Below are 17,171 nucleotides of genomic sequence, written 5' to 3' on the forward strand. Positions count from 1 at the left end.
ATTGACCATAGTAATGAATGAATATTACTAACAAATATACTTGATTATTTAATATAAGTACAAAGATTAGTAAAAAACAGGTATATTTACTTTAAAAGATGAACCTATTCCATACCATCACACACTACAAAGATCTATTGTACTCAGAAACCAGACTGTTGACTATAAACAGGTGTGTGCTGGGGGTAAGGAAAAGCCTGTCCACCATCTACAAGGCACAAGTCAGGAGTGTGATGGAATATCCCCACTTGCCTGGATGGATGCATCACTCAAGAAACCCAACACCATCCAGGACGAAGCAGCCCCACTTGATTGCTATGCCTTCCACAAATGTTCAATCCCTCCACCACTGACACTGTACCATCTATAAGATGCACTGCAAGAACTCACCAAAATTCCTTAGGCAGCACCTTCCAAATCCACAACCACTATGATCTAGAAGGGCAAGGGCAGCAGATACCTGGGAACATACCACCTGGAGGTTCCTCTCCAAGTCGCTCACTATCCTGACTTCATAGAATCCATACAGTGCAGAAGAAGGCCGTTCAGCCCATCGAGTCTGTACCGACCACAATCCCACCCAGGCCCTATTCCCACAATCTCACATATTTACCCTGCTAATCTCCTGACACTAGGGTCAATTTAGCATGGCCAATCAACCTAACCCGTACGTCTTTGGACTGTGGAGGGAAACCGGAGTACCCGGGGGAAACCCACGCTGACACACAGAGAAAGTGCAAACTCTCAGTGACCCGAGGCCGGAATTGAACCCGGGTCCCTGGCGCTGTGAGGCAGCAGTGCTAACCACTGTGCCATCGTGCCGCCCACTTGGAAATATACCGGCCGTTCCTTCATTGTCGCTGGGTCAAAATCCTGGAATTCCCTCCCTAACAGCACTGTGGGTGTACCTACACCTCCGGGACTGCAGCGGTTCAAGCAGGCAGCTCACCGCCACCTTCTCAAGGGGCAATTAGGGATAAATGCTGGTCTCGCCAACGACACCCACATCCCGTGAATTAATTTTTAAAAAGACTAGCATTCTCTGCATCTCTCTCAACTGGGACCACACACAATAACACTCAAATAAGCAAGAATAGTACCTAAAATTAAATATCAAATCTGGCATTAACAAAGAATAGAACTTGATTACATTCCATCTTGTACCTCATTCCCCTGATACCTGATATCTTATATATAAACCACCTGTAACCCTTGATTAGATTTCAGCCCGTAACTCATTTGTAGATTATCTGTTATTCTGTGTATATATACATATATATATCTGAATCCCTGATCAGATTCCAGACTTTAACTCATTCTGGGGTATTTGTTAACTATTATATTCTTGCTTAATCTGTGAGGAAGTACCTTAAAATCATTTACTGACTTACTGGAGAGTCTTTAGTCTGTATTCCAAATATGAGTACAAAATTAGAATTGGGTTCGATAAGGGAATTAATATTTGCAACTGCTAAATTTTGTTTCTGTTTCCCATCCATTTAACCATTTGATGGGTTTCTTTGTCCTCCCTGGAAATGATCAGTCAGGTGACAGCTCCACTATTATCAGCATCACCCTGTCTCGAACAAGGTTGTGTTGACAATAGTGGGGTGGCGCGGTGGCACAGTGGGTTAGCACTGCTGCCTCAGAGCGCCAGGGACCCGGGTTCGATTCCCAGCTTGGGGTCACTGTCTGTGTGGAGTCTGCACGTTCTCCCCGTGTCTGCGTGGGTTTCCTCTGGGTGCTCCTGTTTCCTCCCCCACAGTCCGAAAGACATGCTGATTAGGTGAATTGGCCGTGCTAAATTCTCCCTCAGTGTACCCGAGCAGGCCCCAAAGTGTGGCGACTAGGGGATTTTCACAGTAACTTTATTGCAGTGTAAATGTAAGCCTCCATGTGACTAATAAATAAATCTTTACCTTTCCCTTTTTTACACGACCCTAATGAGTTTAATCAGTTTACATGGTTATCGCGTGAGTTTGGTTCCTTCTGCGTGAAAGTGGAAACGTATGCTGAAAGGATTAACAAATGTTGGTGACGGGATGCTGTGTTACCCAGGGTGGGTATCCTCTTTGGGTATGGTCTGGATTAACTTTTTAATGTCGGCGCACTGACAGAGACGCAATCTACTTCACCCCTGAAATTCAGGAGCAAAAGCAGGGATTTGGTCCTTCATAGACTCTTTCAGACAGGATTCCTGTTTAACCACTAAGACTAACTGAGGCGGCATGGGTGGCACAGTGGTTAGCACTGCTGCCTCACAGCGCCGGGGACCCGGGTTCAATTCCGGCCTCGGGTGGGGAGTTAGCATATTCTCCCCGTGTCTGCGTGGGTTTCCTCCGGGTGATCTGGTTCCCACCCACACTGCAAAGATGTGCAAGTTAGGCTAAATTGGCTAAATTGCCCCTCAGTGTCCCAAATGTATAGGTTAGGAAGATTATCATAGAAATCATAGAAACCCTACAGTACAGAAAGAGGCCATTCGGCCCATCATGTCTGCACCGACCACAATCCCACCCAGGCCCTACCCCCATATCCCTACATATTTACCCGCTAATCCCTCTAACCTACACATCTCAGGACACTAAGGGGCAATTTTTAGCATGGCCAATCAACCTAACCCGCACATCTTTGGACTGTGGGAGGAAACCGGAGCACCCGGAGGAAACCCGCGCAGACACGAGGAGAATGTGCCAACTCCACACAGACAGTGACCCAAGCCGGGAATCGAACCCAGGTCCCTGGAGCTGTGAAGCAGCAGTGCTAACCACTGTGCTACCGTGCCGCCCCCCCCACTGTGCTACCGTGCCGCGGGGTAAATATGTGGGGTTACGGGGATAAGGCCTGGGTGGGATAAAAAGATGGTTTGTTGCAGACTCGATGGGCTGAATGGCCTCCTTCAGCACCGAAGGGATTCTATGAATTAAATAAATATTTGAATTTCTATACAAAAACAAATTACTGCGGATGCTGGAATCTGGAACCAAAAGAGAAAACGCTGGAAAATCTCAGCAGGTCTGGCAGCATCTGGAAGGAGAGAAACAGAGCTGACGATTGGAGTCCAGATGACCCTTTGTCAAAGCTGGAATTTGAATTACTATTGCGCATTTCACAACTTTGGGATGGTCCAATCACTTCTCAGGCAATGAATACTATTGCAATGGTTTGGGATAGGAGTGAGGGTGGGGGGGATAAGGGAGGGGGAAAGAGGATGGAGCAGAGGGTGGATAGGGAGGAAGGATTGAAAAAGAGAGGTGGGGATCAGGAGGGGAGGGGAAGGGTCAGAGGGGAAGAGAGAAGGGTTGGGGGCAAGGGAAAGATGGAGTTAGATGAAGGTCGTAGGGGAGGGGGAAACTGAATGGAGTTTTGATGGCAGTTTCAGGTTTGCCCCATTTCTGTGACTCCAGCTGTTCACCTGATCTCCCGGTTATTTGAGGCATTCACGCAGTTGATTTGTTAGGAATCAGGACAAACCAGTTCTGGTGGCAGTCAGGGTTAATGGGAGCACTGGATCACGGCAGCAAGTTCACCTTATCCACACTCTGCCGGGGAAGAGATGGGTAAGAGCGAGAGTCAGAGAACCCAGTAATTATTTCAGATATGAATTACTAATTTCAGACAATAGACAGGGTATATTCTTGCTGTTTGGTTTCAGGATTATGTTACGAAGTTGAGGAAATTTTTCTCAGCAGCAGGAAGTAATAGAACGTTGGAGCCAGCTGCTCTTGTGATTTTGTAATGTGAGACTGTCACAATCTCTGTGGTATGTGTGACAATATTTAGCCCTTTGCTGTCTTATTTTGATTAAAATCAGAGTTTGCTTTTTAATCCTGAAATTATCTTCTGTCGCTTCAATTATTAGCTTTAATGCAAGTGTCCAACTGTCCAAAAGGCCAAAGGCCAGTTACTGACCCATTTAATTCGGCATCCATCCGCTGAAAGTGAACAATAGCTTCCTGTCTGGCTGTGGGCCTCAGTATCGGTTCCTGAAAATGTATAGTGCACTCACTCGGTGAGTCGTCAGAGCCAGAACATATCCTTCTACTGATGAGGGACAGACACCATCGCGGCGGGGTTTTCCAGCCTTGCTCACCCCGAAAGCAGAAAATCCCACCCGAGGTCAACTGACCTTTCCATGGATGTCCCCTCACACTCTCTGATTCCCATGGCGGGCAGGATGGTAAGTGCTGATCCTGCAAGGTATCAGAGCACTCCTGCACGAAAACATGGGAGCTCATTTTCTTGCTGCAAGCACCAACAGTAATGTGATAAATGACCAGATAACTGGGTTTAATGATGTTTAGGTATGAATGTTGGCCAGAGGCGCAGGGAAAACTCCTACAGTGCAGAAGGAGGCCCTTTGGCCCATTGAGATTGCACCGAATGTCCGAAGGAACATCCCACCCAGGCCCTCCCCTCCACCCATAACCCCGCGCGTTTGCTATGGCCGATCCACCTAACCTGCACACCTTTGGAGTGTGGGAGGAAACCGGGGCACCCGGAGGAAACCCACGCAGACACGAGGAGAATGTGCAAACTCCGCACAGACAGTGACCCGAGCCGGGAATCGAACACGGGACCCTGGCCTACTCTACTTCCACCTGTACCATGGGATCTTTTACCTGAGACAGCAGATTGGGCCTTGATTTAATGCTTCATCAGAAGGGTTGACAATTCAGCACTCCCTCGGCAGTGCACTAGGCGTGTCAGCCTAGATTGTGTGCTCAAGTCCGAAGCGCGACCTGAACTCTCAACCTTCTAATTCAGAGACAAGAAGGCTGCCCACTGAGCCATAGCTGATGCCCATGGATTGAGGAGATGGGTGTGCACCCCTTCCTGTGCCCCGGGGTCTGCCGGCCAGCGAGGTGACGGCAGCTCCCAGTGTCACTGGGCCACAGAGACTCCACTGCAACTCAATCCAAACTTCTGTTTTGCAGGTAATTCTCAGGAGGATCGAGGGACAGTCACTTCTCCCAGTGAGATCCTGCTCTATGTCCAGAGACAGATCGCACACGAGAACAACACGGAATCAGGAGACAGTAAGGGGAGAACCAGCTGAATTCCTTTCACTCCCGTACATCCTGTCACTTGGACATTTAACCAATACCTTGAATAAAAAGAGTTTGGATTTCTGTAGCATATTTCATATCCTCTGGATGATCAAAGAAGGAAACAGACATCACTCAGAGGGTGGTGGGAATCTGGAATGCGCTGCCTGGGAAGGTAGTGGTGGCTGGAAACCTTACAACCCTTAAAAAAATATTTGGATGAGCACTTGAGACATCGTAACATTCAAGAATGTGTGACAAATACTGGAAAATGGGATTAGCACAACTAGTTATTGTAGTGCAGACTCGATGGGGCAAGGGGTCTTTTCTGCGCTGTATGACTCTATAATTAATGAAGTACTTTGTGCAGTGTGGTCACTCCTGTAATCTTAGAAACACTGCAACCAATTTGTGCACAGCAAGCTCCCACAAACACCAATGTGATGGTGACCAAATAATCTAGTTATTTTAAGTGATATACAAATGAGATATCACTGTTGGGTGGCACAGTGGTTAGTTTTATTTATTTATTAGTCACAGGTAAGGTTTATATTAACACTGCAATGAAGTTACTGTGAAATTCCCCTGGTCGCCACAGTCCATCGCCTGTTTGGGTCAATGCACCCTAACCAGCACGTCTTTCAGAATGTGGGAGGAAACCGGAGCACCCGGAGGAAACTCACACAGACACAGGGAGAACATGCAAACTCCATACAGTGACCCAAGCCGGGAATCGAACCCGGGTTCCTGGCGCTGTGAGGCAGCAGTGTTAACCATTGTGCCACCGTGCCGCCCTAGCACTGCTGCCTCACAGTACCTGGGACCTGGGTTCAATTCCTGGCTTGGGTCACTGTCTGTGTGGAGTTTGCACGTCCTCCCCGTGTCTGCGTGGGTTTCCTCCCACAGTCCAAAAGACGTGCTGGTTAGGTGGATTGGCCATGCTAAATTGCCCCTTAGTGTCAGGGGGACTAGCTAGGGTAAATGCATGGGTGGGATTGTGGTCAGTGCAGACATGATGAGTCGAATGGCCTCCTTCTGCACTGTATGTTTCTATGATATGTAACACCAGGGAGAACCCCACATATTTCTTCAAAACATTGGGGTCTTTATGTACAGGTGAGAGGACAGCCAAGGTCTCTGTTTGCTCAGGAAAATGGCACCACACTCACCGTGTCTGCGTGGGTTTCCTCCGGGTGCTCCGGTTTCCTCCCACAGTCCGAAAAACGAGCTGGTTGGGTGCATTGGCCGTGCTAAATTCTCCCTCGGTTACCCGAACGTCGCTGGAGTGTGGCGACTAGGGGATTTAGCTTCATTGCAGTGTTAATGTAAGCCTACTTGTGACTCTAATAAATAAACTGAGAAAGTAAACTGAACGCTATCTCTGTCCGTTTCTAGGTAATGGCGTAAATACGCGGGGAATGATCATCGCTGTCTGTCTGCTGATCCTCGTCGGGATTGCGCTGGCCATATCCTTAATCCATTACTACAGACACGGATGCTGCTTTCAGAGTAAGTGCAGTGAAGACGATTCACACTCCAAAGATAGACGGGTTCGGTGGATTGGCCATGCTAAATTGCCCCTTGGTGTCAGGGGGGCTAGCAGAGTAAAAACGTGGGGTTATAGGGGCATAGGGCCTTGGTGGGATTGTTGTCAGTGCAGGCTCAATGGGACGAATGGCCTCCTTCTGCATTGTAGGGATTTTGTGATATGATTATAAATGGAGGGATTACTGACCCTACAATCCAACCCACAAAACGTAATTCGGGTTAGTGGACAGGACTGGAGTTGAGGGTTAGGGGTTGGTGATGGTGGTTAAGGTTTAGCAGTCGGCACTGGTTAAGGTTTCTGTCCCTAGGGATTTTGTTTACAGGTAGTGTACAATGAGTGCTGTCTATGGTCATGTTAATTGAAGAAAGTTCAACATATTTTCCTTAAATGAGTCCTTAGGGGGCATGGATTTAAGGTTTGTGGAAGATTGTTCCAGTCCTTAATTATTCTTGGGGGTTGGGAGGGTCAGTGAAGGAAGGACGTTGGGATGTACAACAGTTGGAGCTGTTGGTTATGACCTCTTCGAGCTGGGTCCCTTTTTGGGTTTGATCTCGTGCTTCGAAGTATTTCATTGTCCATTCAAATTTTGACAGAGGCCTGTCAACCTGTGGGCCTTCTCTTTGGTTCTGGAGACTGGGTCGTGACCGACTGGGAGACACTGGTACCTCATGGGTAACCTCTAACCCTAAACCCAACCCCTTTGCCGAAACCCTGACCTTTCCCATCAACCCGAAACCCTACACCTAAACCCCAGCCCCATCAAACTAACCTTAGGGATTAGCATTAGAAACCATATATGTTTTAAATTAATATTCATAGAATCATAGAATCCCAACAGTGCAGAAGAGGCCATCTGGCCCATCGAGTCTGCATCAACCACAATCCCACCCAGGCCCTATTCCTGTGACCTTGTGTATTTACCCTGCTAATGTGTATCCACTGTGCTGGACAATATTGTAGCTGTATTATGTAAATGATTCCCAATAAAATAATAGGATGGGGACAGGGAATCTGAGAGGCATCCAGAATATTAATTATCCGATCCACAGCTCATGTACTTAACAGCCATTTTCCATTCCCCTCTGCCCCCTCCCTTCCCAGGAGGAGTTAACTCCCAAAGTATATCAGGAGAGGTCGAATCCTTGACCTGTGCTGATTTTTGTCAAGTTGGTACATTTCCCTTCAGTGCCGGGGAGTTCCGGAGGGAGAGACGGGAATTATTACTCATCGTTTTCCCCCTGAAGCTCACTCCCCACTTCTGGAAGGTGTGTGCGTGTGTGTGAGAGAGACAGTGTGTCAGAGAGTCACACTCAGTACGTGTGCACACATGGGGAGAATGGACATGAGGATGAGGCAGCAGTGGGTGCCTGTGGCACTGTCAGCGCCACAGGAGGGAGAAAGGATGGTGAAAGAAGTTATCAAAAATCATTGTGGGAGGGGGTGCGTGTGGGAGGGGGTGCATGTGGGAGGGGGTGCGTGTGTGTGTGGGAGGGTGTGCGTGTGTGTGTGGGAGGGTGTGCGTGTGTGTGTGGGAGGGTGTGCGTGTGTGTGGGAGGGTGTGCGTGTGTGTGGGAGGGTGTGTGTGGGAGGGTGTGTGTGGGAGGGTGTGTGTGTGGGAGGGTGTGTGTGTGGGAGGGTGTGCGTGTGGGAGGGTGTGCGTGTGGGAGGGTGTGCGTGTGGGAGGGTGTGCGTGTGGGAGGGTGTGCGTGTGGGAGGGTGTGCGTGTGGGAGGGTGTGCGTGTGGGAGGGTGTGCGTGTGGGAGGGTCTGCGTGTGGGAGGGTGTGCGTGTGGGTGTGGGAGGGTGTGCGTGTGTGTGTGGGAGGGTGTGCGTGTGTGTGTGGGAGGGTGTGCGTGTGGGAGGCTGTGCGTGTGTGTGTGGGAGGGTGTGCGTGTGTGTGGGAGGGTGTGCGTGTGCGTGGGAGGGTGTGCGTGTGCGTGGGAGGGTGTGCGTGTGTGTGGGAAGGTGTGCGTGTGTGTGTGTGGGAGGATGTGCGTGTGTGTGTGGGAGGGTGTGCGTGTGTGAGTGGGAGGGTGTGTGTGTGTGGGAGGGGGTGTGGGAGTGTGTGTGTGTGTGGGAGGGGGTGTGTGTGTGTGTGGGAGGGTGTGTGTGTGGGAGGGTGTGTGTGTGTGAGAGTGTGTGTGTGTGTGTGTGAGATTGTGTGTGTGTGGGAGGGTGTGCGTGTGTGTGTGGGAGGGTGTGCGTGTGTGTGTGGGGGTGTGTGTGTGTGTGTGGGAGCGTGTGTGTCTGTGTGGGAGGGTGTGTGTGTCTGTGTGGGAGGGTGTGTGTGTGTGTATGGGAGGGTGTGTGTGTGTGTGGGAGGGGGTGTGTGTGTGTGTGGGAGGGGGTGTGTGTGTGTGGGAGGGGGTGTGTGTGTGTGCGGGAGGGTGTGTGTGTGTGTGTGGGAGGGGGTGTGTGTGGGAGGGGTTGTGTGTGTGTGTGGGAGGGTGTGTGTGTGTGTGTGGGAGGGGGTGTGTGTGTGTGGGAGGGGGTGTGTGTGTGTGCGGGAGGGGGTGTGTGTGTGTGTGGGAGGGGGTGTGTGTGTGTGTGGGAGGGGTTGTGTGTGTGTGTGGGAGGGTGTGTGTGTGTGTGGGAGGGGGTGTGTGTGTGTGTGGGAGGGTGTGTGTGTGTGTGTGGGAGGGTGTGTGTGTGTGGGTGTGTGTGTGGGTGTGTGGGAGGGTGTGTGGGAGTGTGTGTGTGTGTGTGTGGAAGGGTGTGTGTGGAAGGGTGTGTGTGGGAGGGTGTGTGTGGGAGGGTGTGTGTGGGAGGGTGTGTGTGTGGGGGGGATGTGTGTGTGTGGGAGGGTGTCTGCGTGTGTGTGTGGGAGGGTGTGTGTGGGAGGGTGTGTGTGTGGGAGGGTGTGCGTGTGTGTGTGTGTGAGATTGTGCGTGTGTGTGTGTGGGAGGGTGTGCGTGTGTGTGTGTGGGAGGGTGTGCGTGTGTGTGTGGGAGGGTGTGCGTGTGTGTGTGGGGGTGTGTGTTTGGGAGGGTGTGTGTCTGTGTGGGAGGGTGTGTGTGTCTGTGTGGGAGGGTGTGTGTGTGTGTGTGGGAGGGGGTGTGTGTGTGTGGGAGGGGGTGTGTGTGTGTGTGGGAGGGTGTGTGTGTGTGTGTGGGAGGGTGTGTGTGTGTGTGTGGGAGGGTGTGTGTGTGTGTGTGTGGGAGAGGGTGTGTGTTTGTGGGAGAGGGTGTGTGTGTGTAGGAGAGGGTGTGTGTGTGTGGGAGTGTGTGTGTGTGTGTGTGTGGGAGGGTGTGTGGGAGGGTGTGTGTGTGTGTGTGGGAGGGTGTGTGTGTGTGTGTGGGAGGGTGTGTGTGTGTGTGGGAGGGTGTGTGTGTGTGGGAGGGTGTGTGTGTGTGTGTGTGTGGGAGGGTGTGTGTGTGTGTGTGGGAGAGGGTGTGTGTGTGTGGGAGAGGGTGTGTGTGTGTAGGAGAGGGTGTGTGTGTGGGAGAGTGTGTGTGTGTGTGGGAGGGTGTGTGGGAGGGTGTGTGTGTGTGGGAGGGTGTGTGTGTGTGTGTGTGGGAGGGTGTGTGTGTGTGTGGGAGGGTGTGTGTGTGTGGGAGGGTGTGTGTGTGTGTGTGTGTGGGAGGGTGTGTGGGAGGGTGTGTGTGTGTGTGTGTGGGAGGGGGTGTGTGTGGGAGGGTGTGTGTGTGTGTGTGGGAGGGGGGGTGTGTGTGTGCGGGAGGGGGTGTGTGTGTGTGTGGGAGGGGGTGTGTGTGTGTGGGAGGGGGTGTGTGTGTGTGCGGGAGGGGGTGTGTGTGTGTGTGGGAGGGGGTGTGTGTGTGTGTGGGAGGGGGTGTGTGTGTGTGCGGGAGGGGGTGTGCGTGTGCGGGAGGGTGTGTGTGTGTGTGTGGGAGGGTGTGTGTGTGTGTGTGGGAGGGTGTGTGTGTGTGTGTGGGAGGGTGTGTGTGTGTGGGTGTGTGGGAGGGTGTGTGGGAGGGTGTGTGTATGTGTGTGGAAGGGTGTGTGTGGGAGGGTGTGTGTGGGAGGGTGTGTGTGTGGGGGGGATGTGTGTGTGTGTGGGAGGGTGTGTGTGTGTGTGGGGGGGAGGGTGTGTGTGTGTGTGTGTGGGAGGGTGTGTGTGTGTGTGTGTGTGGGAGGGGTTGTGTGTGTGTGGGGGAGGATGTGTGCGTGGGGGGGGGTGTGGGGGGTTGTGTGCGTGGGGTGTGTGTGTGATATTCTGTGTATAGGAGGTGTATATGATTTTGTGAGGGTGTGACTGTGTGTGAGGGTTTGTGTGTATATGTGTGTGTAGGAGGTATATATAATTGTGAGAGAGCGTGTGCATGTGTGTAGGTGTGTATGATGATGTGTGCATGTGAGGGTGTGTATGACTGTGTGAATGTGGGTGTGTATGAGGGTGTACGTGTGACGGTGTGTGTGAGGATGTGTATCGCATTGCTTCAATACGCTGATCTTCATTAACACTGTTGCTCTGTGTGTTTTACAGAGTCCAAGCTGACCTTTAGCCAGAACGTTCTGAGGTACAGTTTACAATCTTCACTGGCACGTCACTGGGAATGGTTTACAATCCACTCACTGACTGTTCAATCTGTCAAAGTAGCAACATTACTGAGACACAGCAGAGTAGGAATGATAGAAATGTGTGTGTCTGCCTCTCAGGAAAGGATTGGGTGACTGATCTCTTGAAAAAAGTAAGCTCATTGATCACCCAGGCCTTTAAAACTATCGAAGGCTTTGGTAAGAGTGGATTTGGAGAGAATCCTTGAGGAAGAACATCGCGAGAGACCATCGATATCAATATAAAGGGAGAGATGGCGGCATGTCACTAGTAATCCAGAGGCCCAGGCTTATACACCGGGGGCCAGAGTTTCAAATCCCACCATAACATCTGGTGGGATTTAAATTCAGTTACTCAAACCTGGAATCAGTAACAGCGACCATGAAACTATTATGATTGTTGTTTCAAAACCCATCTGGTTCACTAATGTCCTTCAAGGAAGGAAATCTGCCCTCCTTACCCGGTCTAGACAAGCATGTGAGGGGGCGAAGGAATAGAGGATTATGATGCTGAGTTTAGATGAGAAAAGACAGGAGAAATAGGTGATGGCCCAGTGGTATTATCGTGAGACTATTAATCTAGAAACGCGGCTACTGTTCCGGGGACCTGGGTTCGAATCCTGCCACGGCAGATGGTGGAATTTGAATTTAATAAAAAAAAATCTGGAATTCAGAATCTACCGATGACCATGAAACTGTTGCCTGAAAAAGCCATCTGGTTCACTAACGTCCTTCAGGGAAGGAAATCTGCCGTCCTTACCTGGTCTGGCCTACAAGTGACTCCAGAGCCACATCAATGCTCTCAAACAGCCCTCGGGCAATTCAGGATGGGCAATAAATGCTGGCCAGCCCGTGATGCCCATGTCCCATGAATGAATGCAAAAAAAGGGGGGCTCGAGTGGAGCCTGAACACTGGTATGGACTAATTGGGCTGAATAGCCTGTTTAGAGTCATAGAGGTTTACAGCATGGAAACAGGCCCTTCGGCCCAACTTGTCCATGCTGCCTTTTTTTTTATAAACACCTAAGCTAATCCCAATTGCCTGCATTTGGCCCATATCCCTCTATACCCATCTTACTCATGTAACTGTCTAAACGCTTTTTAAAAGACAAAATTGTACCTGCCTCTACTACTACCTCTGGCAGCTTGTTCCAGACACTCACCACCCTCTGTGTGAAAAAATTGCCCCTCTGGACACTTTTGTATCTCTCCCCTCTCACTTTAAACCTATGCCCTCTAGTTTTAGACTCCCCTACCTTTGGGAAAAGATATTGACTATCTAGCTGATCTATGTCCCTCATTATTTTATAGACCTCTATAAGGTCATCCCTCAGCCTCCTACGCTCCAGAGAAAGAAATCCCAGTCTATCCAGCCTCTCCTTATAACTCAATCCATCAAGTCCCGGTAGCATCCTAGTAAATCTTTTCTGCACTCTTTCTAGTTTATTAATATCCTTTCTATAATAGGGTGACCAGAACTGTACACAGTTTCTGTGCTGTAAATCCTATGTAATTCTATGAAGTTGCAGCTTTGAACCACAGTCTGAGCAGGTGAAGGAGCTGGGATGGGGGGGGGGGGGGGGGGGGGGGGGCAGTGCAGTAGGTGCGGAGAGGGGGTTAGGGATGGGTGAGGTAAAGGGGTAGGATTAGGAAGGGGGGGAGGGGGCACGCGTGCCCTCGGTTCTTGTGGGCTGGGAAATTCATCAATGATTCTTGCTCCTTATGATCCTTGAGTTGATGTTAGGCAGGGACCCTGTGTGAAAACCTGAACACAGTAAGAAGTTTAACAACACCAGGTTAAAGTCCAACAGGTTTATTTGGTACAAAAGCCACAAGCCTTCGGAGCCTTAAGCTCCTTCTTCAGGTGAGTGGGAATTCTGTTCACAAACAGGGCATATAAAGTCACAAACTCAATTTACAGAATAATGGTTGGAATGCGAATACTTACAACTAATCGAGTTACTCAGCAATCCACTTGATTAGCTGTAAGTATTCGCATTCCAACCATTATTCTGTAAATTGAGTCTGTGTCTTTATTTGCCCTGTTTGTGAACAGAATTCCCACTCACCTGAAGAAGGAGCTTAAGGCTCCGAAAGCTTGTTGCTTTTGCTACCAAATAAACCTCTTGGACTTTAACCTGGTGTTGTTAAACTTCTTACTGTGTTTACCCCAGTCCAACGCCGGCATCTCCACATCATGAAAACCTGAAGTCAGCTATCTCGGTGACACTCAAAATCTAGCTACTTGGAGAGTAAACAGAAGGTGAAGTTCCATTGTCTCCAAGAGGGCATCGTTAGCAGGAGAAACTAGTGAAGAAAATCCACACACAATTGTAATATTAGAATTTTATCCCTTGGTCAGTGTTACTCAGCAATCCACAGAATGAAGTCATTGAGAGTGGAAATTATCATCATTATTACTCACCTCTGGAATTGCCCTGCGTATGAAAAAGGACTTTAAAAAAACATTGTTCACAGGAAACCGGTGTCACTGGTTAGGTCAGCATTCACTGCCCAGGTCAGCATTCACTGCCCATCCCTAATTGCCCTTGAGACGGTGAGCTGTCTTGTTGAGCTGCTGGAATCCATGTTGCGTAGGTGCACCCACAATGCTGTTAGGGATGGAGTTCCAGGATTTTGACCCAGTGAAAGTGAAGGAAGTGGGCGATATAAGAACAGCAACATCAGATAATCAGATAGCCAGGTGTAAATTGAAGACGTGTTCCCTGCATTATTCTGCTTCTAGGGTGAAACTGCGCACTCATAAAGCCACAGAGGTTAATTGTTAGGGAAAAATGGCTTTAGGTCATTCGGAGGTAAATTGTCATGTGGAAGGGACCGTGCAAATTGGAAAATACTCAGTAGTTTCAGACAGCAGTATAAAAGTATCCAACATTAACTGACTCTCCTGCCTTCTCTTTGTTAAAAGGTTGTTTGTGTGACCTCTGGAGTGTGACAATTGGCTGTCATGTGTATTTGTTGATGTCATTGACAGCGGAGAGTTACTGCGTGTGACATTGTTACTGTGGGAATATTCACAAATGATACAGCCTTTTTTTAAAACTTTATTCATTAGTCACAAGCAGGCTTACATTCACACTGTGATGAAGGTACAATGAAAATCCCCTAGTCGCCACACTCCGGCGCCTGTTCGGGTACACCGAGGGAGAATTTAGCATGGCCAATGCACCTAACCAGCACGTCTTTCGGACTGTGGGAGGAAACCGGAGCACCCGGAGGAAACCCACGCAGACACGGGGAGAACATGCAAACTCCACACAGACAGTCACCCAAGGCCAGAATTGAATCCGGGTCCCTGATGCTCTGAGGCAACAGTGCTAACCACTGTGCCGCCCTTGTGCTCTATTACAAACCAAATCTAACAATGCATCTGGCTGCGCAGATAAACAAGGCCCAGGTTAGATTCCAAAGTTCAGTTGAACAGCATGGTCGGTGCAGGCTTGGAGGGCCGAAGGGCCTGTTCCTGTGCTGTAATTTTCTTTGTTCTTTGTTCTCTGATATGAGGCTGGATGCTCTAAGGAACTTTACAGTGAGGATGCTATGGATCAACAGAAAATGCTGGAAAATCTAGAATAAAGTCAATTCTTTGAGTCAGGATTACCCTTCTTCAAAGAGTCATCTAGACTCGAAATGTTGGCTCTATTCTCTCCCCTCAGATGCCGTCAGACTTGCTGAGATTTTCCAGCATTTTCTGTTTTTGTTTCAGATTCCAGCATTCACAGTATTTTGCTTTTATGCTATGGATTATCCATTGATCTCTTGCTAGAAGGGCCCGGTGTATCACCTTGTTGTGTGAGAACAGGACCGGTTTCGGGTGAGTCTGCCCCCCTTGGTAAACAAGCCTCACCAAACTTCCGATGAAGGACTGGCCACCGGGGGCAAAGGAATTAGAAAATCTCCTCGTGCCCAAATGGCCAAGTCACAGCAAGAGCAGGATAGAGGTAGGGAGGTGCTGGGTGGGGTCAGGAAGGTGCTGGGGGGGGTGGGAGAGGAAGGGGATGCCCTGGGTGGGTGTGGGGACGTGCTGGTGGTTGGGGGGTGGGGGGCGGGTGTCCTGGGTGGGATGGGGAGGTGGGGGGGGGGGGCGGGGGAGGGTGGATGTCTTGGGTGCGATGGGAAGGAGTTGAGTGTTTTGGGGAGATGTCACTGGACTGGTGAGGGAATTATGGGACAGAGGGAAGGAAAAGAACAGATCTTAGATTCTGAATTTTTCTAACAGAGATCTGAAATCGATCCATTTGGAGTTTGACCCGCCCTTTACCATCAGTGGAATTTTGAACACTCCGGGAAACGCCAGCTCAGAACGTCAGTTCCAGTATCGCAACATGAAGAAATGCGATGAGGATCTGTACCCAGCAAACGAAGAGCATCTCTGAAAGGAGGGGTGCGAGATGTGTGTGAGATTGTCACCCCCCCCCCGCCCCCCGCCCCCCCGCCCCCCGCCCCCCGCAGACATTGCCGAGAAACAAGAAACTTTATTCCTATTGGGTTTTTTAGTGGGGTTAGAATGAGGAACTTTCTTAAAAATCCCAGGGGAAATCACAGCTCTGACTGGTGGTTGGGTTTTACCAAGTTTGAGATCTGGGGGTTCAGTTACATCTAGTCCAAAGCAACAATAGGAGTGTAAATGAAAGAACAATGGGATCACTCAGCAAGGTAAGAAAATATTCCATTGTATTCCAAAAATGAGCAAGAACTTGCATTGATCTCAGCCCCTTGTGCAATGACTTTGATGCCCCGTAGCGTTTCACAACCAATTAGGTACTTTCGCAAAGTGGAGTCACTTTTGCAATGTAGAAAATCCCACAGCTAATCTGCACACAGAAAAATTCCACAAACAATAAGGGATTCATAGTCAGATGTTCTATTTCAGAGTTGTTGATTAGAGTCATAGAGGTTTACAGCATGGAAACAGGCCCTTCGGCCCAACTTGTCCATGCCGCCCTTTTTTTAAAAACCTCTAAGTTAATCCCAATTGCCCGCATTTGGCCCATATCCCTCTATATCCATCGTACCCATATAACTATCTAAACGCTTTTTAAAAGACAAAATTGTACCCGCCTCTACTACTACCTCTGGCAGCTTGTTCCAGACACTCACCACCCTCCGTGAAAAAATTGCCCCTCTGGACACTTTTGTATCTCTCCCCTCTCACCTTAAACCAATGCCCTCTAGTTTTAGACACCCCTACCTTTGGGAATAGATATTGACTATCTAGCTGAACTATGTCCCTCATTATTTTATAGACCTCTATAAGATCACCCCTCAGCCTCCTACGTTCCAGAGAAAAAAATCCGTCAACCCAGCCTCTCCTTAATAGAGAAAAGAAATACAGCGTCAGTTTGCACAAAACACAAACGGCCATGTGATATTGACCAGATATTCTATTTCTTTCAATGATTTTGGTTGAGATATGAATATTGGCACGGACACCAGGGCGAATTCACCAGCCCTTCGAAATAGGGGCCCTGAGATCTTAGACACAGGAGTTTGATGGGGACAGTGTAGAGGGAGATTTACTCTGTATCTAACCCCGTGCTGTACCTGTCCTGGGAGTGTTTGATGGGGACAGTGTAGAGGGAGCTTTACTCTGTATCTAACCCCATGTTGTATCTGCCCTGGGAGTGTTTGATGGGGACAGTGTAAAGGGAGCTTTACTCTGTATCTAACCCCGTGCTGTACCTGTCCTGGGAGTGTTTGATGGGGACAGTGTAGAGGGAGCTTTACTCTGTATCTAACCCCGTGCTGTACCTGTCCTGGGAGTGTTTGATGGGGACAGTGTAGAGGGACCTTTACTCTGTATCTAACCCCGTGCTGTACCTGTCCTGGGAGTGTTTATTGCTGGCACCAGGTGCATGAAAAGAAGGGATTCCCTCCCCGAATATCAGCAGCCTTGCCTTGGGAATGCAGAGATTGACCGTCCGACACTCAACTCAGTTTTAAGAAATTCTGTGATTAATGTTGCTTTTCCTTTAGCTGTTTTAACTTTGTGGCGAAGCTGTGGATAAACTTTCATATACTTTGTGAAATGCAAATGCT

The 17,171-nt window shown here is 49.4% G+C and overlaps 1 protein-coding gene across 1 annotated transcript; it reads left to right on the forward strand.

Annotated features, from left to right (window-relative positions):
• The first annotated feature begins 3,432 nt into the window (after window positions 1-3,432).
• On the forward strand, window positions 3,433-15,567 carry LOC144480045 (small integral membrane protein 35-like). Its single transcript, XM_078199207.1, has 5 exons — window positions 3,433-3,560; window positions 4,938-5,039; window positions 6,444-6,557; window positions 11,041-11,074; window positions 15,352-15,567. Exons 1-5 carry the CDS (start codon window positions 3,557-3,559, stop codon window positions 15,506-15,508), a joined length of 411 nt encoding a protein of 136 aa, XP_078055333.1. The 5' UTR covers window positions 3,433-3,556; the 3' UTR covers window positions 15,509-15,567.
• The last annotated feature ends 1,604 nt before the right edge of the window (window positions 15,568-17,171 follow it).

This window comes from Mustelus asterias, chromosome 27 (assembly GCF_964213995.1).
Source record: "Mustelus asterias chromosome 27, sMusAst1.hap1.1, whole genome shotgun sequence".
NCBI lineage: Eukaryota > Metazoa > Chordata > Chondrichthyes > Carcharhiniformes > Triakidae > Mustelus > Mustelus asterias.

Coding starts and splice junctions, on each gene's coding strand:
- LOC144480045 (XM_078199207.1), top strand. Junction 5,040..6,443: donor CAACACGGAATCAGGAGACA/GTAAGGGGAGAA, acceptor GTCCGTTTCTAG/GTAATGGCGTAAATACGCGG. Junction 6,558..11,040: donor ACACGGATGCTGCTTTCAGA/GTAAGTGCAGTG, acceptor TGTGTTTTACAG/AGTCCAAGCTGACCTTTAGC.